Genomic DNA, 25457 nt, shown 5'->3' with positions numbered 1-25457 from the left:
CTAAGCTGTATATTAACTTTCAAACTATTTTTTTTATAAAGAGAATATTATATATTCTACAATGAAGGCACATTACAATTGGGGTTGTGTTCCACACATGAAAACAAATGTACATGTATAATGCCTTGGTCACACTGCCGGAGCAACTCAAGACCGACTCCAAACCATTAGGGGTAATGTCATTGTTTGTTCGGTCAGTAGTCGGTCTTGTGGGAGTGACCAAGGTATTACATTCTCTGTCCTTCTGTACAATCAGGGCCCAATTTCATAAAACTTGTCATCAGTGACAAATGAGAATTTTTGTTATAATCTAGTGAAATGATTGCTTCTGATTGGTTATCGGCAGATTTGTCACTGATTTTTGTCATTTGTCATTGAAAAAGAATTTTTGTGAAACAGGTCCCTGGTCCCTATGCACTTGCCAGTATCCTGATATTATTGTGTACATGCAGCAGAACCAAACCGAACCAAACCAAACTTTGCATACATGTAGGTGTACAGAAACTCATCAATGCTGTAAGAAAGCATGACACAGGTAGTCTCAATAAAATGAAGGTTACCGTACACAATAACACTCTTGAACATCATTCTGCATACCCTTCCTTTCAAATACATGAACACATTGTACTTGGGGTCATATTTGAAACTAAACACTAAGAAAACAAATGTAAGAGTGTCGCAGGAGATTCAAATAAGAGGTTGAATCATGAACAGTCAAATTCTAAACTAAGAATTTGATCAGGACATTGCAGATGATGGACCATGTTCTCCATAAATGCATATTTCATCATATTGTCTTATTTGGTTTCATTTAAACATATCTATTTCAAGTTGTCCCAGAAAGAAGTATTTGTATTGAACACCAAATTACTGGTAACGTATAGTAAATCCAAGCAATATATTCCTATCACTGTCAAGCATTAAAACAATAATGTTATGGGTTCATTTTCTTCTTCTTTATAATGCCACCAAAATAAAAGAAACTATACGTTTTGTCAATACTACTCTCTCTTCTAACAAAAGGTTGACTTCAAATGAATCAAAAATGGTAATTTTAAGGTGACGTTTTAACATGAATTGTACCGGATGAAGGATGTAATTAATATGATTTCTGTTGGTCATTTTATGATGACTTTCAACATTTCCATTGATGCAATTACCAGAGTAAGCACATATTCATTCAACCCTAAATTGTTGATAACAAGTAGTTGGTCGTTTGTTCATTTCCCTTTCCTTGTAAATGTGTTTCAATGTACTTTACACCATAACACAATATTGACATGAGAGAGGTAGATATTCATAACTTGCAAATTAAATATATGATATAATGATGAGCAATAAGAGTCAACCAATACAAAAATTATTAAATCTTGAATTTCTATAAAAATTCAGACCTTTAGAATTTATGTACATGCTTAGTGACATAACATGACTGCTTTTGTGAGTCGAAAGTTTACACAAAACAGATGCTATATAAAGTTTGATGACGCTATATGTGTTTTGGTGTATACAGCAGAACACAAAAAGCAGCACAGACGCTTTTCTGAAACGTGTACAAACTGAAATATGCTATTCTGACAACTCAAAGATAGCAGGTGATTTGGTAGACAGAAAGTAACCCGACTGCGGATCACATGGTTCGCAGTTCAAGTCCTGCTGCGGCGAAGACATTAATCTACATTTGCTACTCTCCGCCCAGGTGTTAAATGGATACCCGGTAGGATGCAAATGTTTATATGGTTGGATTGGCATGTGTGCTATCATGTGCAGATTTGCGAAAGAATTCAATGACAAGGTAACAATAATTACAATGTAAAGCACTTTGAAATATAATATTCGCTATCCAAATGTGAATATCATTATTATTATTTCAAACTATTTCAATTGGATTAGCAAAAGAACCCAATGACCGTAATTATTACAATGTAAAGCACTATAAATGCAGTATCAAGTGCTATACAAATTTGAATATTATTATCATTATTTCAAACTATCAATCTTATTTCATTTCAGAATTGAAAAGCTTCATATTCAGAATAATAGATAATGTTATATTCTCAGATTCCTGGACCTTCAGAAAATCTACTTAAAATTCAGATAACCAAATGATATCTAATGTTCAGATTAATGAATTTGCAATTACAAACATTAAGAAAAGAAAATATTCAGAAAAAGAGCTTTGCTGTATCAAATAAATATACTGGCCTGCACATGCTAAATGATGTCAGTAGTGGTTCAAATGGCACATACTGTCAAGATCACTTGACAATCGTTAGATTAGGAATGTCAAAAAACAAGATGTCTCAAGTATAAATACAAGATATAAATTGCATAATATATTAATGCAAGTAATTTACAAAACATTCACATTATGCATTCAGCAAAAAATATAATTATTGCATCAAAACAAGACATGCTACTTTTAGTTCAAGTGCAATATTTGTTTACAAAGATATGATAAAATAATAATTTGTTCATATAATCTCAATATGAAATACATGCATTCATTTAATAAATCTGCTTATTAAAAGACTTATTTATGGTACTATTTACTGATGTAAAAACATGCAAAAAAGCCCAGTCTCAAAAGTTATGGAAATTAATATTTCATATGTAGTGGCAATATCAAGGAATTCCTAGCTCGTCCACTTCTATATTCTATGATTTAACCAGCATTCGCATTGTGGTATGAAAAGAATTCTCATTGCAAATTAGCAATTGGCTTTCCCATATATTCTTATTCTTAAACTGTCAGGTGTGAGTTATATCTTACCTTCTACATCTAATTAATGAGCAATTTAACTGCTTTTAGGACCACACTAAAATGGAAATAGTACCTTTAATACAATCTCATTAACAGCCCTGTAGTTTTGAAGAATGTATGCATTTTAAAAAAATAGTCTTAATAGTGTACATTGTGTAATATCAAAGTACAAGCCAAGAAAGTTCTCTTTCATATGATAACCCTGTGTTTCTTCAAGACATGCTCACCAAAAAGAGAATACAAGGCATCTGCCAAGAACCAGAAGGGCATGACATAATGCAACAGAGTTAAAGGTAAAGACCTGTTATGGTCATGCGATTGCATTGTGAAAGAAACGTTGTGGAATCGATCATAAAAGGTTGATCATCTAGCATCTGCAAGGTTCTGGAATCATCAAAATGATAAGAAATTTGGCCCATTCTTCGTAAAGTTACAAGCACTATACACAGAAAGATGTATATGGGACTACCCTATATCTCTCACAGACCATGAGAGAAACAAATTTACCAAATATATGAATTAGTAGGCGGTTTCCCGGCAAATTTTTTATCCTCATGTATTAGTCAAAACATATTCTTTCACATGATTGGTAATGAGAGCTTCCATTTCATTTTTTGAAATTGGGGCATTTCCAATACTGGTCTTTACCTTTAAGGCCCTTCTGGCTCTCAGCTGACAACATCATTGATCTTTTCAGAGTTGGAGTTGAAATATTGGCGATGCCACAGTTTCAGCTATCTATAGATGTATATAATAGTGTTATCTGTTTCAGTGTTGCTATTAAAATCATCACGAATCAGCTCCATCCCTCCATTTATTGTGTATACTGAGTAGATGGTCTGCCGCTCTTTGGGAGATGTTGAGGGCGGGGTGTATCGGTGCCAAGCCTTCCTCTCCCATCATTGATAAGCCACATAGTCCTAGGTAAGCATGGAGAGCATCGGGGTGGAAGTCAGGCCACTTGGCGAAACCTCCCATGCCTGTGTCTTCCGTGGATAAGATGTAGTTCCTATTCCATCGGAAGTCTATCAGGTTAAACACCTTTAGAAGCTGTATTGGAAGACATTGAAGCATTTGAGAACACTTTCAAATATATCCATGAGTTGAACTTTGGAACTTTATTCAAAATTTTGTTGGAAACTTTATTTCACCATCATTTTCTACTTTCATTCCTTTGTTACTTGAATGTTTTTGATGATAAAATTGTGAACTTTCTGCCAATCAATCAGTCTGACCACACTGTATCAAAGAACATTCAAATCAAAAGTACTGGTCTAACTTGCAAATTCCACTCATCTTTACATCCAAGGGCACTATTTAAGACTCAAACATATTTTATTTTCTGGACACTTTCATGTCAACTTTAGAGTAAGATAATTGCCAAGACTTTTTTTCTTCAGGAAAAGACATCAAACTCAAAGACTCAAAGAAAAGAGTCTGATTATAGACATTTTGAATGAGAGTTCGCTTGTCAGTCAGTTCAGATTATCAAGGGTGGCGTTTATGGATAGGTTAGATTCTATTGAAAATTAGATTTTCATACCTTGAGTGTAGATCCAACCCAGAAAGAATAGCAGGTATCTGTCTTCTTGTTTGGTCGGCCATTGAAACCAGTCTGCTGCCTAAATAAACACCATTTCTTGATCCCATCTATCTGTTTCTGTGTGAATGCAGTTTCCAACCGATCCAAAAGCACCAGTGAAGCGATTCCACAAAATGTAGTACCACCTGCAAACAGAGTTGTGCCGAATGAAGATATTTCAAATAGAATTTATTTTTCATCCAGTACACTTTGCATGCATCCAACAAGAAAGTGAGAGAGATAATGGAGAGATAATGGAGAGTTATTTAGGGGAACATGACCCCCTCGTCACAATTGTGGTTACAGTGGTTTGGGCATGTAACTAGATGGAAGAATAGCTTGGAAAACACCATCTTGCAAGGAGGAACTGATGGGAGAAGAAAGAGGGGCATACCATGGACTAATAACATCAAGCAGTGGTTGTAAATGTCATTTGAGAAACTAACTACAACAGGAAGTTACGGATAACCAATGGCCTCCAAGCTATGATACATACATAGATAGATAAATTACTTTTCATCTGGAAGAAGCACAATCTAAGTATGTTGACTCATGTGCCATGTACAAAGACAGAAAATGTGAAATATCACTGTTGACAACTGAAGACTTCTAGTTCTACCAATACTTCTCTAAGATTATGCTAACATAATTCATCTATTCTACAGACTTCAGATAACACAAATGACACAAATAATTGCATGAACTGGCTGAAATAACTACTAATTTTGACCAACCCTCTTGTGTATCAATTTTGTTAGGCTTAGTACCCTCTGACTAGTCAAAATAACTGCCCTCAAAACTGAAGATATTCAAGACTTCTATGAAATAAATACATAGCAAACACATTGCTGTGTATTTTATTTATTTATTTTTTTTTTTTTGGGGGGGGGGGGGGGGAGGGGGAGTTACAGGCCTGTACTTCAAAATCCACATTTGAGATGAGCTGGTGGCTAAAAAGCATTCGAGTAATAATCTGCAATAAGCTTCTTTATTTTTTCCTCCTTTTTTTGTTGTTTACTTACCATGGCATTCTTGACCTGGACCTTGTCCTATTCCAAAATCATGAGTCTGGAAATAGAAGGAAATGAGAAAGTAAGTTTAGTGTTTTCATTTGCAGTTAATCTATTTAAACAATTCTATGATTCTACCACTCCCCAGATGACTAACTACCCCTCTTAGACAATGGCTCCAAGATATACCCCCACCCCCTCTCAACAACAACACTTCTCCTAATGGTGATATCACTGTATGAAAAGATCAAGAATAAAACAAAGGTGGACTGAAATCATTTCCCTCTTTCTAGACAGTCCTTTAATTTATTAGAGTAATATGAACAGATCACAAATTACAGGAACAGTTTAGGAAAATGTTGTCATGACTATTGTATAAGTGAGGTAAGAAGTTGAAATCCTTTCTTTTTGTTATTTATTTTTTCTTCTTTTTTAATACTAAAATTGCAATATAGATGATCATGATAACAGAAAATGTGCTGTAAAAAAAAAGAAGATGTGATAAAGAGGTTTAATGGCAGGAAATTAGAAAAATTAAGACAAAGAGCGTGAAGGAAAACCTACCAGTGAATTTTGAATAAATTGCACAGCTTTATCTTTGTTGATTCCACTCCAGTCTTGTAACATGTAACTGATGCAACAGGCACAGTACACAAATCGCATGTCATTCTCGCTGCCATTCTCCAGAGCTGAGAAACTGGATAAAGAACATATAGTCTGAACATTATCTTGAAGTCACAAAATTATCTTCTCTTCTCTTGTTTTCTCTTCTCCTCTCTCTCTCTCTCTTGCTCTCTCTCTCTTGCTATATTGGGCTTTTCCTACTTTCTTTTTTCTCAAGCTCTGTCTTTAATATTTCTTTTTATGCTCTCTGTGTCTTACTTCTATTTAATTACTCTTTCCTTTCCCCTCCATTCTTATCAGCCTTTACCATCTGCCAAAATTTGATGCAAAATTCTTAAGAATAATATTACAATTTTCCTACACTGATTGTTTACAGATGCTTGTAAAAGATTCATGTACAGCTCAACCACCAGGTTTGGTAAAGATAATTATATTAATAATTAAACGTTTTTATAAAGCGCATTACACATATGCATAAATTGCATGTCTCTCTATGTGCTTCACAGAACAGAATACAGGAGTGGACATGGTGAATAATCCTATAATGCTTTTAAAGCCACACTGCACTACTTACAGCTACTTGCTCCCTCCATATAACAAACGATGCATAATCGGTGACCATTGGTCCCCCATGATCCTCTTTTTCTTATGTTAATTGAGAGCTGAGTTGATGAAATAGCCACCTGTCAGTGACCACGCTGGGTGGTCTAATTCCTCCTGGCCTAACTAGTACAAACAGGCTTTAAAGCAACTTACCTTCCATCCTCAAGCTGGAGAGCCTTGAGACCTGCAACGATGGCTGGCATGTTCACTCTAGATAGATCATCCCCTAAGATAAGAAGTGATGCCAGACCTGTGTATGTCATTGCAACATGGCCCCAGTCATAGGGATGGAAGGTGGCAGTGTCTTTCTATATATGGAAAATAAAACAAATCAAAGGCATTTGGATTTACAACTAACCATTACTATTTGGCTATTTCCCCATATATGCAGGTGAAGGGGAAAAATGTTATGTTAATGAATAAAATATGGTTCACTGGTAGAGCAGTGGTCTAAGAACTGGGAGGTTCTAGGTTTTAAACCAAGTTGACACGCTAGTTCACTATCTCATGGCATTTATGCTAATTATCAAGTCCCTCAGCTTTCGGCCCCCTGGTTGCTTACTGACAAGCATACACATGATTTCTTAGCAGTCAGATAAAACAAACCAAAGAATGGGAAACCTTTTTTTTTTAATGACTTGTTTATAAAAGCAGGTTTACGGCAACAAAATGAATTCATCTATTATGTACAGCAGCATCTCTGGATAGAAAAGCCTCGGACAATCTGGCATCTTTAAAAATGTGTATCAATAATCAATCACATATATTTAACTGGTCTGCTGCTACAAAATTACTCATGTGATCTAACATTTTGTCCATGTCAGTGTAGGTATTAGTCTCTTTTATACACCTATCTTACTATTCAAATTCAATACTCTTTCTTGGGAGTACATAAAAACTCAAGTATTATCATGTCTTTTATCTATATTACAACAAGTTAACATGGGCACAAGAAACAAATACATGTATACGACTCAGCATAATTACTTCAAAATATAAATTAAAAGATATTACTCAGAGGAATTCTGAACTATGACTTATGTTAAATAAAGAGTTATTCTGCTTTTGTTCATGATTGGATTCCATTCAATTCTTACCTCTGATGGATTAAAAGTTAAGCCAATAGTAGAAGAACCTCTGAAACCACATCTTGATAATGACTCATCTGTATGATAGGAAACAATAATAAATCAACAATTCAAAGGTTATTTTAGACATTGCCTATTACACAGAAACTACATGTATTGTTCTCAAGAAAGACAAATACACATGTAATTTCTCTCTTTCTCTTTCTCTCTCTCTCTCTCTCTCATTAAATAATAATAATTTTAAAAAAAAGGGTTGTGGGAGAGGGCATTGGTAAGGATGGTCTTGGGTTAAACAATCATCTATGGTTTTTGTTTACCATACCTTGCAAAAGCTCTACAACAAATTTTGATTAACACCTAGAATTCACATGCAAGAGGTGCCGCGGTCGAGTGGTTAAGTCGCTGGACTGTCAAACACAAGGTCCGTGGTTCGAGACCCGCCACGGCATTAATGTCCTTTGGAAAGACATTGATCTACATTTGCCACACTCAACCCAGGTGATGTAAATGGGTACCTGGCAGGAATTAATCTTTGAAATGCTAGAGCGCCATAATGGCAGCACAGCTAAAGCCGGGGTAATAATCTCCAAGTTTGGAAGCGCTTAGTAATTGTAATAAGCGCTATATAGAAACTGAGTACTGGTATTATTATTATTATTAATAAAGATATTTGCTCACCTGTATTCTCAGGGTCTGGTAACACTTGAAGAGAATATATCCAGTTGATGATATCTTGTTTCTCAGACTCAATAACATCAAGAGAATTGAGGACATCCAAACCAGATAGCGCAAAGAAAGCAACGGTGAGTCTGTAAACATCAAAGTATTATGTATTCATTTTATACATTAATCATTAAAAATTATGAAAATATATTTAAGCCTTCAAGTCTCTTCAAACAAAGTTCACGTTCATGCAACTTCAGGTTTACTCCAGATCTACAATTTTTGTTATTTTTCCTTGTATCATTCTGGAAATATATCAAAAAACTTTTGGAAAAGGAAATGAGTCAGAGTGAACCTCTCAGTCTCACGCTGATGACACATCAGCAGGTGTGGAAACTTTTCCTGTTTGATCAATTAGTCTAGAAACAATGCTGGATCTATTAAAGGGAAATCCAATCCAAAACCTAATAGAAAATTACTCTAAATGAAAGCAGAAAATTCAGAGAAGCACACTGGTGAAACTTTAGAGAAAAAATAGGGAGAACAAAATCAAATTGTCAATTCTTTTTTTGTGAAATGCATGACTCAGGATGGTATTTTTGTTTAAGAGGATCTATAATATCATGCTAAGGAAGGGCCTTAAGAGAAAACACAAATTATTGATATTTTTGTAAACGAAAAATAGAAGTTGTCTGATCCATTCTATTGATTGACCAAACTGCCAATTTGAAATTCACATAAATTTCAGTCTAGTCTAGAGTTCTAGATTATTTGTTTCAAAGTCAAACATCCATAACTTTCTTGAGCGGGCTACCCCAATCGACAGTCCAAGCGCCATTTATTAACAGCTTGAAATCTGAACTTGAAAAGCATTGGCATCACCATCCTCTCAAATATACCCCTTGGCCCTTATCAACGTAAATAGTGCTGCGATTGGCTCATGAGCTGATGCTTCAAGTATCAACAACCAAGTTAACCAAGTAAGTAAGTAATATTAATAATAAATAATTGGTATCGCCTTTTGCCTTTGGTCCGATAATCATTTATTAATTACAAATATTTAAATCCATTTCAAAGTAGATAGATCTACTTTCGCCATTCTTCCGTTTCTATTTTTTTTTTTTTTTTAAATGCACTTTTCTCAAAGGTTAGGTTCTAAGAAAGATAGCCCTCTATTTTTTGAATTTCTCATTCCTTCAAATTTCAATTTGAGTTTTGACTTTGTTTCCTTTCCTCTGACTTTGAACTTTCTCATCTCATTATCTTTTTTTCTGCTTTTCTCCAGCAAAAATAAATGTTCACCTCGGCCTCGTTACAAGTCATTACTGAGAACACATAGGTCTACACTCATACTTAGACTAAGTGAGGGACGCATTTGTGTGAGAAACTGACCCATCAGTAGAGTGGTTCAGATATCATTATGCATTCCCACTCACCCAGAAAAATGGCCAGTGTCGAAATCATGACTGGTGTTTTTATTTTAACGACATGAAATTTATGACAACACAAATCTCAATATGTGGGCACAATACCTGCTTGTATCAAGAGATGAATACGACGAAGGCAGAGCTTGAAGACACATCCTGAAAAATCTCACATGACGCTTGATTGAAAGGGTTGAATTACTATACTCTCCGACGTTGGAATCTGCATAATCTTCCATTTTTAGTCCCTTTTAATGGTCATTTCTGACGCCGAATCTTAGGGTGGATTCACAATTGACAGCGCCCCCATCGGCTTGCCGCGACAGGTCAACTCGCAGTGCATGCAAGGTGCAAGTGCAGGGTAGCTCAAGTGCAGTGTGGTCGACGACAAAATGAATGTGTTATGCCAGTAGTTTTATGTCAGTATCTTTTGATTAATAAGGTCAATATTAAGCGTTCTATATGGCTCATCGTTCCAAAAATAATTTGCTTTTGAATTGATGCAGAAAAACAAGAGAAACAGAGCCCCCAAAATGAGTAAAATCGGATAACTAATATGGAAGTTATGAATTCTCTTATAGACTACTAAGTATGAAAAACTATAGGAACTTAGACAATCTTTTTAGTTATCAGATTTTGCTCAAATTTGTTTTGATTGGTTTGTCTGATTTTTCTGCTTCAATTGAAAGTAACTTATTTTTTGGAGTAGACTTGCCTTTTAATATCAATCATAACTCATCATAAAATGCGGCCCAGTCCCGAGGGGAAGCGTTTTTATTTATTTATTAATTTATTTATTTATTTTCTCTTTTTTTTTTTTTTTTGGGGGGGGGGGGCAGGATGCGTTTTTGCCCCCCCCCCCCTTTTTTTTGGGGGGGGGGGGCGAGTGCCCCCCCCCCCCCCCCACCTCCCCCCTCCCCCACTTCCGGCGCCTATGGGTCCCTATATACATGCATGTATTACCAATTCCTCACAAACTATAATTTCCTTTGGAATTCAAAAAGAGAGAAGATAAAGAGATCAGTCTTAATAAATACAACTGAAAATGCAGGCCTAGATATATAGGTATATATAAAGACTTGCATTCCAAGTTCCAATTCCTGCATTTAAGCATGGTTAAGCATGGTTATCAAGGTTCTTTGAAAATAACCAAGATTCATAATTTATACATCTCATGTCTTCCTTTTTCTGTGAGGAGGTTGGAGTGTCATGCAGTATATTAGGCCTATCACTCAGTCATGATAACAATATAAAAATTGGGCCTATAAGCATATTCGACTTTTTTGGAGACAAAAATAGTCAGTTGAAGGCCCCGCTCCCAAAGGTGATTCTTCCATCATGAACTTTTGAAGGGCGACAATTTCCCCCATAACAGTCAAAAAGTGACTAGGAGCCTATTCATCAAAGCCGGGCGGAAGCAAGGACGCCTAGTTTACATTTTTTTAAGTAGACGTGCATGTTCCCGCTACAGGCCATGGCAAATCAATATCTATCATGAGATCAATCAAATATCGTATACGGCACGTTAAATAACACAATTCTTTTGTTGATAACAAAGGCTGAATTTTGTTTGACCATATATTTTGTTGTACCTCAAACCGGAAATGAACTAGGATCAATCTCCAATTTTAAACCCTGAGACAGTACCAAGCCTAATTTTTTTTTAAACCCCGGAGCCGGATCTAGACATATCAGAAAAAAAATGTATGAAGGGGCCATTTTTGCAGGCCCTTTGATAGTGGCCGTGGGTCCCGATTTCAATCGCCCTTATAAGACCTATTCGCTTGTGAGGATGAAACGGATGGTAGTATATTTTATGTTCCATCTTTTTTTCTTTCTTCTGGTTCCCATGGGAGACTAGCTGCACTATGCAAGTGCAGCTGAAAATGTCCTCTCCAGCCTTTTGATTCTCTGTGGCTTTTTTTCCTTCTTATTTCGTTGTACCCTTTTTTCTTCAATGCAGGATGTAAAGTCGTGTGGTTTTTTGTTTATGTAAACATTTATTATGTAAGTTTATACATTTTGCGATTTTTTTTTCCCCAAGTTCTTTCCATTGTATATTTTCTTTATATGACGGAAATAAAAACAACTTACAAACAAACATTATAAGAAGAGAAGGAATATAGAGAGATAGAGAGATAGAGAGATAGATAGATAAATAGAGAGAGAGAGAGAGAGAGAGAGAGAGAGAGAGAGAGAGAGAGCGGAGGGAGAGAGGACAGGAGGGAGGCATGAAGAGAGAGAGAGAGAGAGAGAGAGAGAGGGGGGGGGGGAGAGAAGGCAATGAGCTTTATTTCTTGATCTTATATGAGTGAATATATAAAGATGATACATTATCCCCTATGCCTACATAATATTATTGTCCTTTAATTATTGTCCTTTAGTAGACAAGTCTCGATAGCTAAAACACACAGAGGGCCAGGAGCTTCTTTTTTGTATGTGTGTATGGAGGGGGGGGGGGGGGGTCCGCATCATCACTACTCTTACATGTTACATGCAGGCCCCGTGGACCGGTTTTCAAAGTGGGGGGGGGGGGGGGAGGCTAAAATATTTAAATCAGGTAGAAACTTTTTTTTTCCTCTCTCTCTCCAGTCTCTTGGACTCCTGAGAATTTTTTAAAGGGTTTATAAAATATCTGGAATATCATAGATAGGTGGGTAGCCTACATTGAGCAGTTGGGGGGGGGGGGGGTAGTGGTGGACTTGCGTAGTTTCAGGAAACCGTCCAAGTTCGCTGACAATCCATTGAAAGGTGTGTATTAATTTTAGAAAGTGTTTCAAACTTTTAAAGGGATGTGGGCGAACGTGTAGGGTACTCGATCTTTTTAAAAATCATTTATTTATTTTTGGTATGAATTTATTATTAACTTGTATTTTTATGATGGTTTGCTGAAATGACGCCCTGACAGTCAAATATATCCTTGTACTATAGGTTATAGTTGAAACTGCTTTACTTTTGATATGTATCCAATTTTATCAATGTTATGGGCTGAATTTGTTTATTCATATTCAGCTATTTTCCCCTCTAATTCTACATTCGGCCATCTCGATTCTATTATTTTTCGTTTCATTTATTATTGTTTATCGACTTGAAGACACCGTTACAGAAAAGTTATCTGAAAAACTGACTCACATGATGGTTTTTTTAACGAGATTTCTGTTAGTTTCCAACAAGATCAAGGGGAGATTTCAGGTAAGTATCTTTTATATTGAACACAAATTTGCAAATGTTTAAGCATGTCTTGATTTCGGGGTCCGAAACCGTCCGATTGTCCCTATTCTAGTACTAGCCAGTTCAGCTCAGTCTTAGTCGTAGTCCCATACGTTAACAATTTTGTGAGCAATGCATGGATGGTATGGATTGGGCTGCTCATCGTAATGTAATGATATGGATATTCTCGTGTTTACGTTTTCCTCAAAGGTTCATTGACGTACATGTACAAGGCAAATTCCTGGTAGATTTCGCTAGAACTATGTTTACAAACATACATGTAGGCAGTTCAGTTTAGACCTTCGCGATGGGGACAACTTCTTATTCACGTACGCAAGTGCGCATTTCAGCTCCCTATACGAATCCACATACATCAGGGTGAGCGCGCTTTCGGCCACACTTTCGTGAGCTTTCGTGGTTCTGCCGAAAAAAAACACTCGGTTTATTTCGGATTTCCCCGCCTTCTGATTGGTTAAAACAATAAAATATGACGTCATTTCTCTTCGACAATTATCGATGCACATCGGAAGTGAGTTGTACGTTGAATAGCCATCGTAGTAGATGGTTTTGCTCAAATCTGCCGACAATGTGATGAAATTCAGATGGAAGGAGTTTTTCAATTAACTTACAACTCCGTAATTAACAAAATTAAACATCTTACCTTCTTTCCTGAAAGTTTCATATAATGATGATGAGTAGATCTTATGGTAGATATGATAATATGATTGCAGTTTTTGAAAATTGCACGAACTGATTTTGACGATGCGACGCGTGATGCGTGTACATAGTGTGTACGTGAATGAAACAGCTGTGTGAGTGACGTCGAGACCATTTCGTAGTCTTAGAATTCAGACCCGTTTGTGACTTGATTGACTTGTTTTTTCAATTTTTGTTCATTGTATGTCGTATTTTATTGATAATTGTGATATTTATTTTAATATGTGGAATAAATATTGTAATAGTCTAACATGAATTGGTTATATTTTGGGGTAAAGTAACAATATTTTTTCGAAAAAACTGTTCATTTACTGCAAGATTGCTGCAAGTATAGACTACATAGACGATTTGTCACCTCATCCTTTTGTGTGTGTGTGTGTGTGCGTGCGTGTGTGAGAGAGAGAGAGACTAGGAGAGAAAGACCGAGAGAGAAAGACCGAGAAAGAAAGAAAGAAAGAAATAGAGAGAGAAAGAGAGAAAAAAAGAAACAGAGAAAAAAAGAAACAGAGAGAGAGAGAGGGAGAAAGCGTGCGTGTGTGTGTGTGTGTGAGAGAGAGAGAGAGAGAGAGAGAAAAGAAAGAAATAAATAGACAAGATCATTTGGTAAAAGTTTAGATTCAAAGGGTTTTTATTTACCTTTTATAACAATATGATGACAAAAACATGGAAATTTGCATAAATTTGCATAAATTTGCATATTTTATTATGGTGCTGTGTAAAGATATTAAATTTCATATTTGCCAAACATCACTGAATATATCTGCCAAATTTCAGCGAGTTTGGTCATCGCATTGAAGAGATATGACTATTATGAGGCTTAACAAATCACAAACTTCTGAAAACAATGGTGCCACTGCTTAAACACAGGTTTAATTGACTTCAATACAATTATAATAGGTTAGACCTTTTGATCTTTTGTCCTCATCAATATGGTTCTGAAAATTATTTTAAAAATCCGTATCTCTGGAACCGTTGGTCCAAATTGAACAACTCAAAGTGCATTGTGTAAATAAAAATGTGATCTTTAAAATGATATTGAAATCACCCCCTATCTCCTACAAAAAAAAAATCACCTGAACTGCCTAATACATGGTGAATTCCTTGTATGCTATTTTTAACACCTGTTCCGAGACGTTGCGCTCTTAATTTTGGCTCTACTTTTTCGGCTTGGCCGATTGGATTAGGTGTCGCTGGGCGTGTCGCCACAGTTGACTTAAATTTAATTAGGCAAATTTGGGAAATAGATTTGTATTACAATTGGAAGGGTTTTTCCTTGTTGCCGGCTCTGTTCACACTATCGAAATAGAATGAGAGAGGAAGTGAGGATTACAGGTGTGTAATAGCCAGAAGCATGTGGGCTCGCTAGTGTGGACGGACATAGCAACATTTATCCTTTTTTATATTTATTGAATTAATTTCCAGGGTTGTTGGGTCTCCGGGTGATTTGCATCTCTTGTTTGAAAGATTAGAATGTAAGAGACACAGGTGGGTGCGTGAAAGAAGTATGTGAGGAATAGAGATGCGGATCATCCGGAGCGCCTTATATCCGAGGGGGTAAATTCGCCAAGAAATATAGGACCTTTTAATACGGAAACTAATTATGGGTGGATTGATATTACGCAAAGCGTCTGTGTGACACGCCTCAATTTTTGGGAGGACGAGGCGTGTCAGTTCGGGGGGATAAAAACCGAGTTGCGTCTCTGGAGCGGGACCCCTTTTCCGTTACGATACCGACATGAGTTGCTAATTTGCTTCAATTGGGTTGCCCAGCCCCAAAACATGAACTTCGTGATTTTATTAATTCTACGTTTATTTCAATAAATCTTCAACTCCAATCAAGAATTTGTTTTAGTGACTTTGATTTATCTTCGTTTTCTACACTTCAAGAACTAAAGTTATACTTTAACATTTTCTGAGTCGGTACTAGGCGGGGCGGCTTTGGCCACCGGGCCGTCTCGCCGTGGATCGCTTCAGTAATAAAGATCGAGGGAGATATGACATTTCCCTGGTCTATCCACTCCAGCAAAGCATAGAGAGTCAATGCTAATGCATATTGAGTATCGAGTATTGAACCATTCAACGACAAGGTGATCAATCATCTGCTCAATCCAGAAACAATGAATGAAGAAAATAAAGCGAGGATGATCAGGATGAAATATTGATAATGAAAAAAAAGAGGAAAAGAAAGAAAATGTTATTAATAATCCAATTCGTGAATATTCAATTTATTCAATACATTTCTGTATGAATTATTATAGATCTAGTCTGCTGGACTAGATTTATTCATATTCATATTCATCATATTATTAAAATTATTATTAGGCCTATTATTTATTATCACTATTGTTATTATTGTTATCGTCTTCATCGTCATTATCAGATTAATTAGTATTAGCATCATCATCATCATCATCATCATCATCATCATCACCATCATCATCATCGTCGTCAATAATATAACTTTGGGAGTTAGATTAAAGAGGCATCTTTTCATATTTATGCTCATTTAAAAAGAGGAATTCCTATGTTTTCACAGCTTTCTTTGCATATCTTGTAGCAACTGTTGTACATTTTAATATTTATCAACAATTATTTTGGCCGATGTCTACTTTTTAAATTTAAAAAAAAAAAAGGTTTTGACTCTCCAAGAATTCATTTTTCATCATAACCAGAACTCAAGACTGCAATCAATCAAAACATCAGAAACTAAGCTCGATGCTTATGTAAACGACATAAAAGCCAGTCCTTGTGTTTAATATTTATTTCACAGTTTATGGATTCTGGATTTTTTTCTTCTCAATGACAGGCTGGAAAAAACCGACACAGGTTCATTGATCAAGTCCGCATCTATGCCAGGGGAGGAGGTGGAGGGCAAGGCCATCCCAAGTTTGGTGGAATCGGAGGGAGTGGTGGTGACGTATATGTCCAGGCTTTGCCTGATGAAACGCTGAAAAATGTGAAGTCTTCCAAAAGGGAACAGCGTTATATTGCCGGGCCAGGAGACAACAGCAAGTAAGCCTTTATAGTTTATACCCTGCCCTTGTCTTCAATATGACTTTCCATTTCCCAATTTCATTTTAAACATACACCTGAACATTATCTGTTGCAATATATACCAGGGAAATGTCTCCCTAATTATACAAATGATAATAATGATAAGTTCATTATATTGATGTATTGGCATGAGATGAACCAATGTGCATCTCTCATTTGAAATATGTAGTTTGGGCCTCTTCCAACCTTAAAACTCAGAAGCATAGCTTTCATTTCAACTTGTTGACTTTCTCAAGCCTAGCAATACTTCATAGAGATTTTGAGTGTCTCTCGAGCCAAGTGATTCTTCACACAGAAACTGTGAAGAATGACTTGGCTCAAGAAATCTACAGGAGTAGAAGAAAGATTGCCTAATATAATAATTTTGAGGTTGCGACTTCAGAAGCCTAAACTACATTTAATGATTACCCCGACCAATGGAAGTATTATTATTAGTTTTTGTATGACACCTAGATTTATTTCAGTAAATTAATTCTGATGTCTGTTCATTTCAACTTTTAGAGCCCGGATTCTTCAAGGTGTAAAAGGAAGAGATTTGATCATCAAGGTGCCTCCTGGGGTGTGTGTTACAGATGATAACAATCGGTTACTGGGTAAGAGTATTTATGATTGTTGGCAAACCTGTCACAGTATCAAGGCCATTTACCTGTCAGGGATGTAGCCATACCAGGCCGGTAATCCTTGTCTGAGTTTTTGTATTTCTTGCTCTTGGTCTCAATCCTAAGTTCTATCACTAAATTAATGTTTTTAATGTTTTCCTCCTTGGTTCTGTGTCAGGACCCAATATCTTGCCTAAAACACTGCTCTTTTAGAAAACGTATGGTATATGATCTATAAATGTGTGTTGTATGTTCTATAACAAGGCCTTAATTGTTTTGTTGTTGACTGATTACTACTAATCACTGAACACTAGCGTTAAATATTTTCTCTTTCTGCAGGAGATTTGAACAAAGTTGGAGACAAGGTCTTAGTTGCTAGAGGTGGGGAAGGTGGGAAGCAAAAGAATGAATGGAGTGGAGCTAAAGGAACCAAAGGCAGCTTTAAACTCATTTTGAAACTGATTGCTGATGTTGGATTTGTTGGGTAAGTATCTGAATTCAATGTAAACAATGCATGGCATCATGTTACTTGAATATCAGTACAAATGTAAATTGTGTTTATAACAAAAATAACAATAGAATGGATACTCCTTATAACCAATGAATATATACATGGACCGGTATTTGTTTTATATTCTGTCCTCTTACATGTAGGATTTATGAGTCAAAATAAAGGCTCATATTCATCGGCATGACAAAAAAAGAGATATTGACAGTTAATTTATGAAATTAATTAATTATTCTTTTCTCCTAGCTTCCCCAATGCTGGCAAATCAACTCTTTTGAAAGCTGTTTCGAGGACTGAGCCAAAGATAGCTGATTATCCATGTAAGGTGTTTAGCATTTATTGTTGTACCTTTCTCGATTGAAGTACGGGATGAAATCATTTTGTATTTTTTTGTAATGTTACCCAATAATTAATGACTTCAAGAATCAAAGTGTACAAAGTGTATTAATCATCTTGATACAAATTTTGCTCTATAATCAGCATTACATTCAAAGTATTTTCCTTTTTCCATATCACTTTTGTATTTACATGTATGGATTTTCTTACACTTGTTTCGCATATTTCAGTAAACATAAGTATCCTTGAAAGTGATTTCTATCATGAAAAAAAATCCTAGTTATTTTTTTTCGTATACTGTATCAGTTTATCTTAATTTTTAGTTGTTGAAAATCCAATACCTTGGTTTTATGATAATGTTAACAGCATATTTGCCTTATCCCTCTACCATGCAGTCACTACCATACGACCACAGGTTGGAATTGTGGAATATGGTGATAAACGGCAGGTAATTTTGTCTTTGACTTGTTTTGTTCCAACTTTCCATTATATGTGTAGTTTGATTCTCCCATACATTGTGATTGTAGCAGTTACTTAAGTTTCTCATTTAGGCAAAACTAGTGTAATTCTTGCACAAATCTACACAAAATATGCACCCTTTACTTTTTTATGATTTATAATTTTTGTTTTTGAAGAAAAAAATTGCAAATATTTTACTTTTTCACATGAAAATAGAAGTGCCACTTCGTTTTTTTGTCAAAATTATGTTCTATTTTAAGCATGTTGTCCTGTAATATCTTTGCTCACAATTCTGAATGTTCTCTATTACTTCACACATGTCTCCCTAGATCAGTATGGCTGACCTTCCCGGTCTGATAGAGGGCTCCCATCAGAATATGGGAATGGGACACCGATTCCTCCGTCATGTTGAACGCACCAAACTCCTTCTCTTTGTCGTTGACGTCCATGGCTTTCAGCTCTCACCCAGACATGCTTATAGGAATGCTTTTGAGACAATAAACATCCTAAACAAGGTATGATATTTTTTATTGTGAATATTCTACAGAGAGTTTTTGTGTACCTGCTCAATTAATTTAACATATTCTCTGCCAAGAGCCAGAAGGGAGTAACTCACACACATGTACTTTTATGCATTTAAGCCCCTCCTGGCTCTCAGCAGATGATACATTGTTTTTGTTGTATGTGCCAAGTACTTCAAAGCATTGTTAGTGAAATCCGCATACCGGTAAACATTTATCCTCAAACTGCCTCAAGGCTTATAGTCCTGGAAGTATTTGAAGCTACTGTAGGTTAAAGAATAAACTGGAAAATGTTTGAAAATGATATGCTCAATCTGTGGAGTAAGGTGGCATATGTCACGCTAATGTGACAACCAGGTCACTAAACGGGAGAATAGACCTACGGATTGCAATGAAGGGATGAGAACAGAAATTGGCAGAGGTCAACGTAATGCATCCAATGACTCCTTGGACTTTGCAGAGGTCCAGACAAGTCCTCCACAGCCAGTGATGCCCAAGATCTTGGACATGTATTGAATTTTTTTTTTCTTCCACAAACATAAATTGAACTCTAAATAAATCATGAATTTTGTAGTATTCTCACTATTTCAATGTTAACTTACTTATTTTGCATGCAGGAATTGGAGCTGTACAAGTCTGAACTAGTAGAAAAGCCAGCGATCCTAGCACTGAATAAACTAGACATGGAAGGAGCAGATGAGTTACTCCAGGAAACATTAGAAGCCATCCAGAACAGTAAGTGTAATTTCTATTTCACATCTGATAACAGGAGCATGGGGGTGTTTCACAAAGATCCTAAGTTGAACTTATCTTTAAGTTGGACTTAACAATTATGGAAAGGCGTTCGCATCTTTGAAAATATTTTGTAAAAAGTTGTTTTAAAAGGCACAAAATGTTGATTAAAATCATTCATATTTTCTATTATCAAGAAGATTTTATGTTCTCGATGTGAAATTCATCAAAAATTTTAAATACTTGATTTTTAGATTTTTAATATATTTGTTTTTAGGGCTACAAATGGCTCTCCATAATTTTTAAGTCCAACTTAGAGTTCAGTTTGACTTTGTATCTTTGTGAAACACCCCCCCCCAGATCTTAAAGACAGTAGCAGAAGCAGTGCTACACTTACTCTTCACATATATCCATTATTACTACGGTACCTACCGGTATTTGTTATGTCTATACACAGAGGGCTTTCAAAATTGTCACCAAAGAAATGTGAGATAATTGTAATAAAATGTGATCTTGAGTGCAATCACTGATTGGGAAAAGTCCTTCTGTTACACCTTTTGCTACATACCCTGAGAAATACAGTTTACAGGAATATGTGAAGTCCTGTGAACCATATAATCGCACAGTAATCTAACAGTTATTCACAGAATGCACATTTCATCTGTGTCTGGTTTAAAAAAAAATATGAATAAGAATGTCATTCAAGGACATTACTGAGTCTTGTAATTGTCTTGCAAGCCAGTGATGCTGTGGTTCGGGCATGTAACTAGATAGCTTGGCAAAACTATCTCGCAAGGAGGAACAAGGAGGATAGATACTGATTATTATGCACTTAAACAATTTCTCTCCTATTTCCATCTCATTCTTTACCAGACACTGAAACATCGCACAGTCATCCTGATATGGTAGAAGGCACCACTGAGGAGAATGGAGAAGTCAGAAAGCCAATCTCTTTTGAAGACATCATCCCCATCTCTGCCAAAGACGGAGAAGGACTAGATAGATTAAAAAGCAGAGTTCGGGAAGTGATTGATGAACATTATGAGAAAGAGAGAACTGTTGAAGAAGAGTCGGAGGGTGATGTTGGAAGGAGAGCAACTACTGGAGTATTATGAGGCAGGTCATCCAATCTTTTCATTGGTCTACCGGTAGGCGTCGCCGAATTGGTGCCTGTACCACCCCCTGCCCGGAGATGGCGACATATGACAACCCAGGTCCCGTACAGATCGTACTGGCCTATGTTCTAATACAGGATCTCTGTGCAATGTTCAATTCAATTCCCAAAGAATAAGAAATATGAAAAAGTTAAAGAGGACGATGATTTTGATGAGAATCAGTTTATCCAAATATGCAATATGTCAAAACTTTTGCTATTGACTGGCTCAGTTGGTTGGCTGTCACATCGTGTCTGGAGCCAAGTCTGTACTGGTCCAGGAGGGCCAGATGAAGCACCAACCGTGGGAGGGCAGAGATTATAAAATGTTCAAACTCCCTTTGGTGCGATGTGTGACACAAGGGTTCTCAAAAAGGAATGATACCCTTGGTGCTAGGCTAGTGCAAATACCAAGTGTGGGGACTTCAGAAAACTCTTCCACAACATTTTCAACCTGCAAAATTGCTTTTTTTTTTTTTTTTAATCACTACCCCCTAGGATGCAACAAGGACATGTTTTTTGGTGGTGGTATTTTACCTGACTGCTAAGAAAGCATAAATGCTTGTAAGTAAGCAACCAGATGATCGACGGCTTTAGGTCCTGTCCGAGGGACCTGGTAATGAGGATTAATGCCTTACCAAAGGGCACTAGCGCATCGCCTTGGTTTTAAACCCTGGTCACCGGATTACGAGACCACTGCTCTACCGACTGAGCTATCGCGCCTGTTTCCGTTAATTCAGACCATTTCCTGAATAGACATGCATCAGAGGACAATAACGATAAAACTGATTGATGAATCTGCTAATCATTTCTCTGTGTTGGATAATTAACATACAACTGTACTAGAAGATACTCAAGTACCATGTTTCTTGGGGAACAGACACTGTTTGTGAAATTACAGCAGTAACTCTCTTTGATTGTGGTTTTTATTCTAGGGCAACTAAACAAGAGAATTGCTTGTATATTGATTTGCAATCTATTTCTCTGTGTCGGTGAGCATGCAACATACTCCAATATGCTCTTTGAGCAATTATATTTCATAATACTTCTGCTATATGTATAACATCTGACTAATTTTTACCACGTTTCCTCTATGTGAAAGATATATGCCTTCTTTCAACAATTATGGAATTTTAAGTTAGCCCCCCCCCCCCCCCCCCCACCCTAAAAAAATAAAATAGAAACAATAATGCATCAATGTATCAAATTTAGCATTGAGTCAGATTATGAATATTAAAATGTCTTTATGAATAAAAGTTGAGTTTTAATATTGCCATTTCATACATGAAAAAATTAAATAAGGAAAAGGAAGTACATATGTCAATAAACTTTGTATACTTGTGTCAAAACTTGAAATGTATGAATTAAATATATTATATAATGCTTTGAAAATAAACTTTGCAATGGTGATGCTGTGCATTTGTTGTGTGTCTATACTTCTAGAAACCTTACATACATAACTGTATGGTCACCAGTAAATGAGGATCTCTGCTTATGCTCTATTATCTAATGGCAACCTTTGCTGCCATATTTGAGCAACCAAAGTTGTGCAATAACCACATTTTTAGCTTTTTATGATGATCACTTGTGCAAATGATGAATAAAAAAAATATCTACACAGCATGTAGAACATAGCAAAGGGACTAGGTACTTTCTAGGGAAACGTTAAACAAAACAAAAAAACAAAACAATAAATTTGACTGTTGAACAACAAGGAAGTAAAATTAAACAAAGTCTGTATAAGACGATGTTATGGGAGGAAGAAAATTGACTGAGCACGTATGAATGTTTCCCCCATTTTTTAAAGTTGTGAATTGTAAACCGGATATAAGGGGTGCAAAATAAAAAATAAGATCCTGAAAAAAAGTGAAATGTGAGAAAAGAAGGTGCCGAGTAGGGAAATATAACTCGGATGGAGGAGGGAGCTACGTGTATTTTGCCGCAGAAAATGCGAGTTTACCGCCGCGGCATGACTTTTATAAAACGGGGAACCCCCAAGGTGTGTTCTTATAATTTTATATCCGATTTAACTTGGATGGTATCATTGGCTGTCTGCTCGAGTCAAGTGAAGATCAAAATTAACAATGAGTTCAGAAATGCTTCGAGCAGGAGGGCTTATTATATTTAGAAGACTCCAAATAGGAATTGAATACTTACTGCTCCAAACATCATATGGAAAACATCACTGGACACCACCCAAAGGTAATGGTAGCTAGATAATTTTCGAAAGCAGTAAACAAATTTTTACACTTCAGTCCCATGCATTTATTTTAGTGTAGGCCTACGTTCCAATGTGCACATTTCTAATTTTTTTTTAAATAGACAAAGAAAAGGAAAAAAGGTTGCTCATCATTAATTTGAATGACTACTTTTTTAAGGCTATGTCTGACCTAGCAACAATGCAGGCCTTTAATACCGCTTATTGTTTTTACTAACTTAGTCTTCAAAGGTTAAGATGGTGACAAGAAATTTGTTTGAAATTATCACAATTCATATTCATCGTACTCTTGAACTAGATCTGAAACATTTTTTTAGTTTCGGAGCAATAAACATCTGTGAATTAACTACATAAGAATATATTTCCAATTCTGGTAAATTTTAATCTCTATTTTCAGATGTTTTTTTTTACTCTTTGTTTTTGTTATTGTTTTTTGTAAATGGGAGAAAAGCCCAAGATTGTTATAAAATTACCATAATCAATTCCTTATTTCCATTGTTCAGGCCATCTGGATCCAGGAGAGGATTACCGTATCGCAGCTCTGAGAGAGACGGAGGAAGAAGCGGGCTATACCAATGATCAGCTCACAGTTACAGACTTCAAGAGCACTCTCAATTACATTGTCAGGAATAGACCAAAGGAGGTTGTCTATTGGCTAGCTGAGCTGAAGGATCCTAATGCAGGGGTGAAATTGTCCAATGAGCATCAGGATTTCAAGTGGTGCGACTTGGAGGAAGCCTGTCGGCTGTCAGGATACAGCGATATGGAAAAGGTGTTACGGGATGCACATAAACATTTACAAAGCTGATGTGCATATCAGCCAAGTCTGATATAGTCTTGAACCTAAACTTAAGTTAAAGACAACTTATCTTGGGACATCATGGAGATTTACACATTGAGTGGATATCCAATTATCCATACCGTAGATGTTATATTGACCACTGAGAATACACTGTAATTTTATGATTGACAGATCTGCTTCCATCAAGTGGTTTCCAATGAAAGTGTTCAAAATGTTTGGCCTGGGAGTGGAAGGGAAGTTTGAGCTCTTTGAGCTCAAGGTCTCGCTGTTCAGTATCCAGTGTCATGTTCTAAGTAATCCTGATTGGAAATGTAACAGTTTTTTGTGTTTTCTTTTTTTCAGCAAATATTAAATATTTAAAAAAGTATTAGTTAACTTGGAATTAATTTAGAATAAATATCTCTTGTCTATAGTTCATCAAGATAAAAAAAACACTATACTTTGTCTTTTGACAATACTTCATGTTAAAGTACCCATATTTCACATTAAATTAAGTGTCTAGGGTGCAAATTAGTTCACCAACTGCACATAGCTCCTGTATTTCAGGTGCTGTTGAGAAAAAAGAAGAACGAACAAATAATAAATATAACATTACATAATATATATATATGTGATGTTTGTATGACCTGTTTGGGAATGCATTGAACTTGTCAAAACAATGATAATATAGCGGTGTGTCATTTTCTAATGCTATATTTGAGGTAAATAATATATTTTCGTCAATGAATCTTTGCTACCTGTTGATGTGTTGTAAAGTCAATAAGTGTCTTCTGTTTGTACTATAATGGAAAGTTTGTCTGATTGAGTAAAGAGATTGTTAACTGGTATACTTCAACACGAAGTTAATCCTCTTCTGGCTCAAAACATATGACTTTTCTGGAATTTATGGAAGGTACCCCCTTTTACATTAATTCATTAAATTATGATCTTATTTTTGTAAAGAATATTTAATTAAGCATATATTTTTTCCAAAGTATTTTGACTAAATGGTTTACTATTCTGAATGTAATGTATGAACATGATTCTTTAGATAGTACAGGCTTTATTTTGCAACTTTAAAAAAAATGCTCCTTTCCCTGTTAACCCATCGACTACGGAGTTCTATAATTCCCATAGGCTTCAATGCAGGAGGTACCTAGTTACAAATTACAATAGGCAATGGGTTAATCTTTGTTTCCAAAGAATTGTGCGGTCAGTTACCCCACACTTGTGGAACATACCTACTGCATTGAAAAAGGAAGATAAAAAGGCCTTCTACCATTTTGAAAGGAAACGAAAATTAGCTGGTCAATGGATGTGTCTTGGAAATGTAAGCATTGTATATGAATGGAAATTCAATTTGTTTCAGCCCTATATGAATGTTTTTGATAATAAACCATATTGTTTAAAA

General features: G+C 36.0%; 3 protein-coding genes across 3 annotated transcripts; 2 read left to right on the top strand and 1 right to left on the bottom strand.

The window, feature by feature from the left end:
* Positions 1–3342: 3342 nt before the first annotated feature.
* On the bottom strand, positions 3343–10079 carry LOC581220 (geranylgeranyl transferase type-1 subunit beta). The gene is made up of 8 exons (XM_781233.5): positions 9867–10079; positions 8350–8480; positions 7681–7748; positions 6737–6891; positions 5921–6053; positions 5369–5414; positions 4308–4492; positions 3343–3814 (listed from the first exon to the last, which is right to left on the bottom strand). Exons 1-8 carry the CDS (start codon positions 9995–9997, stop codon positions 3554–3556), a joined length of 1110 nt encoding a protein of 369 aa, XP_786326.2. The 5' UTR covers positions 9998–10079; the 3' UTR covers positions 3343–3553.
* A 2749-nt stretch (positions 10080–12828) lies between these two features.
* On the top strand, positions 12829–22426 carry LOC115920631 (GTP-binding protein 10-like). The gene is made up of 9 exons (XM_030976881.1): positions 12829–12950; positions 16492–16697; positions 17241–17332; positions 17678–17822; positions 18093–18166; positions 18578–18630; positions 18971–19156; positions 19780–19897; positions 20768–22426. The coding sequence occupies exons 1-9, from the start codon at positions 12891–12893 to the stop codon at positions 21007–21009; spliced, it is 1176 nt and encodes a 391-aa protein (XP_030832741.1). The 5' UTR covers positions 12829–12890; the 3' UTR covers positions 21010–22426.
* Positions 22427–22913: 487 nt separating this feature from the next.
* LOC756973 (bis(5'-nucleosyl)-tetraphosphatase [asymmetrical]-like) lies at positions 22914–24791 on the top strand. The gene is made up of 2 exons (XM_001197111.4): positions 22914–23249; positions 23769–24791. The coding sequence occupies exons 1-2, from the start codon at positions 23132–23134 to the stop codon at positions 24071–24073; spliced, it is 423 nt and encodes a 140-aa protein (XP_001197111.1). The 5' UTR covers positions 22914–23131; the 3' UTR covers positions 24074–24791.
* Positions 24792–25457: the final 666 nt, after the last annotated feature.

Source organism: Strongylocentrotus purpuratus, unplaced genomic scaffold (genome assembly GCF_000002235.5).
Source record: "Strongylocentrotus purpuratus isolate Spur 01 unplaced genomic scaffold, Spur_5.0 spur5_scaffold_9, whole genome shotgun sequence".
Classification (NCBI taxonomy): Eukaryota; Metazoa; Echinodermata; class Echinoidea; order Camarodonta; family Strongylocentrotidae; genus Strongylocentrotus; species Strongylocentrotus purpuratus.
Note: the sequence above shows the minus strand (reverse complement) of the source record. Positions and strands in the feature narration are given on the sequence as shown.

What these genes read in the sequence shown, in the direction of transcription:
- LOC115920631 (XM_030976881.1), top strand. Translation starts at nt 12,891, where the DNA reads ATGATGGTTTTTTTAACGAGATTTCTGTTAGTTTCCAACAAGATCAAG. An exon ending in AGATCAAGGGGAGATTTCAG is followed by an intron (nt 12,951 to 16,491) that starts GTAAGTATCTTT and finishes TCTCAATGACAG; the next exon opens with GCTGGAAAAAACCGACACAG. An exon ending in CAATAAACATCCTAAACAAG is followed by an intron (nt 19,157 to 19,779) that starts GTATGATATTTT and finishes TTTTGCATGCAG; the next exon opens with GAATTGGAGCTGTACAAGTC.
- LOC756973 (XM_001197111.4), top strand. Translation starts at nt 23,132, where the DNA reads ATGAGTTCAGAAATGCTTCGAGCAGGAGGGCTTATTATATTTAGAAGA. An exon ending in TCACTGGACACCACCCAAAG is followed by an intron (nt 23,250 to 23,768) that starts GTAATGGTAGCT and finishes TCCATTGTTCAG; the next exon opens with GCCATCTGGATCCAGGAGAG.
- LOC581220 (XM_781233.5), bottom strand. Translation starts at nt 9,997, where the DNA reads ATGGAAGATTATGCAGATTCCAACGTCGGAGAGTATAGTAATTCAACC. An exon ending in TCATCTCTTGATACAAGCAG is followed by an intron (nt 8,481 to 9,866) that starts GTATTGTGCCCA and finishes TGATGTTTACAG; the next exon opens with ACTCACCGTTGCTTTCTTTG. An exon ending in CTCCAGCTTGAGGATGGAAG is followed by an intron (nt 6,054 to 6,736) that starts GTAAGTTGCTTT and finishes TTCTTTATCCAG; the next exon opens with TTTCTCAGCTCTGGAGAATG.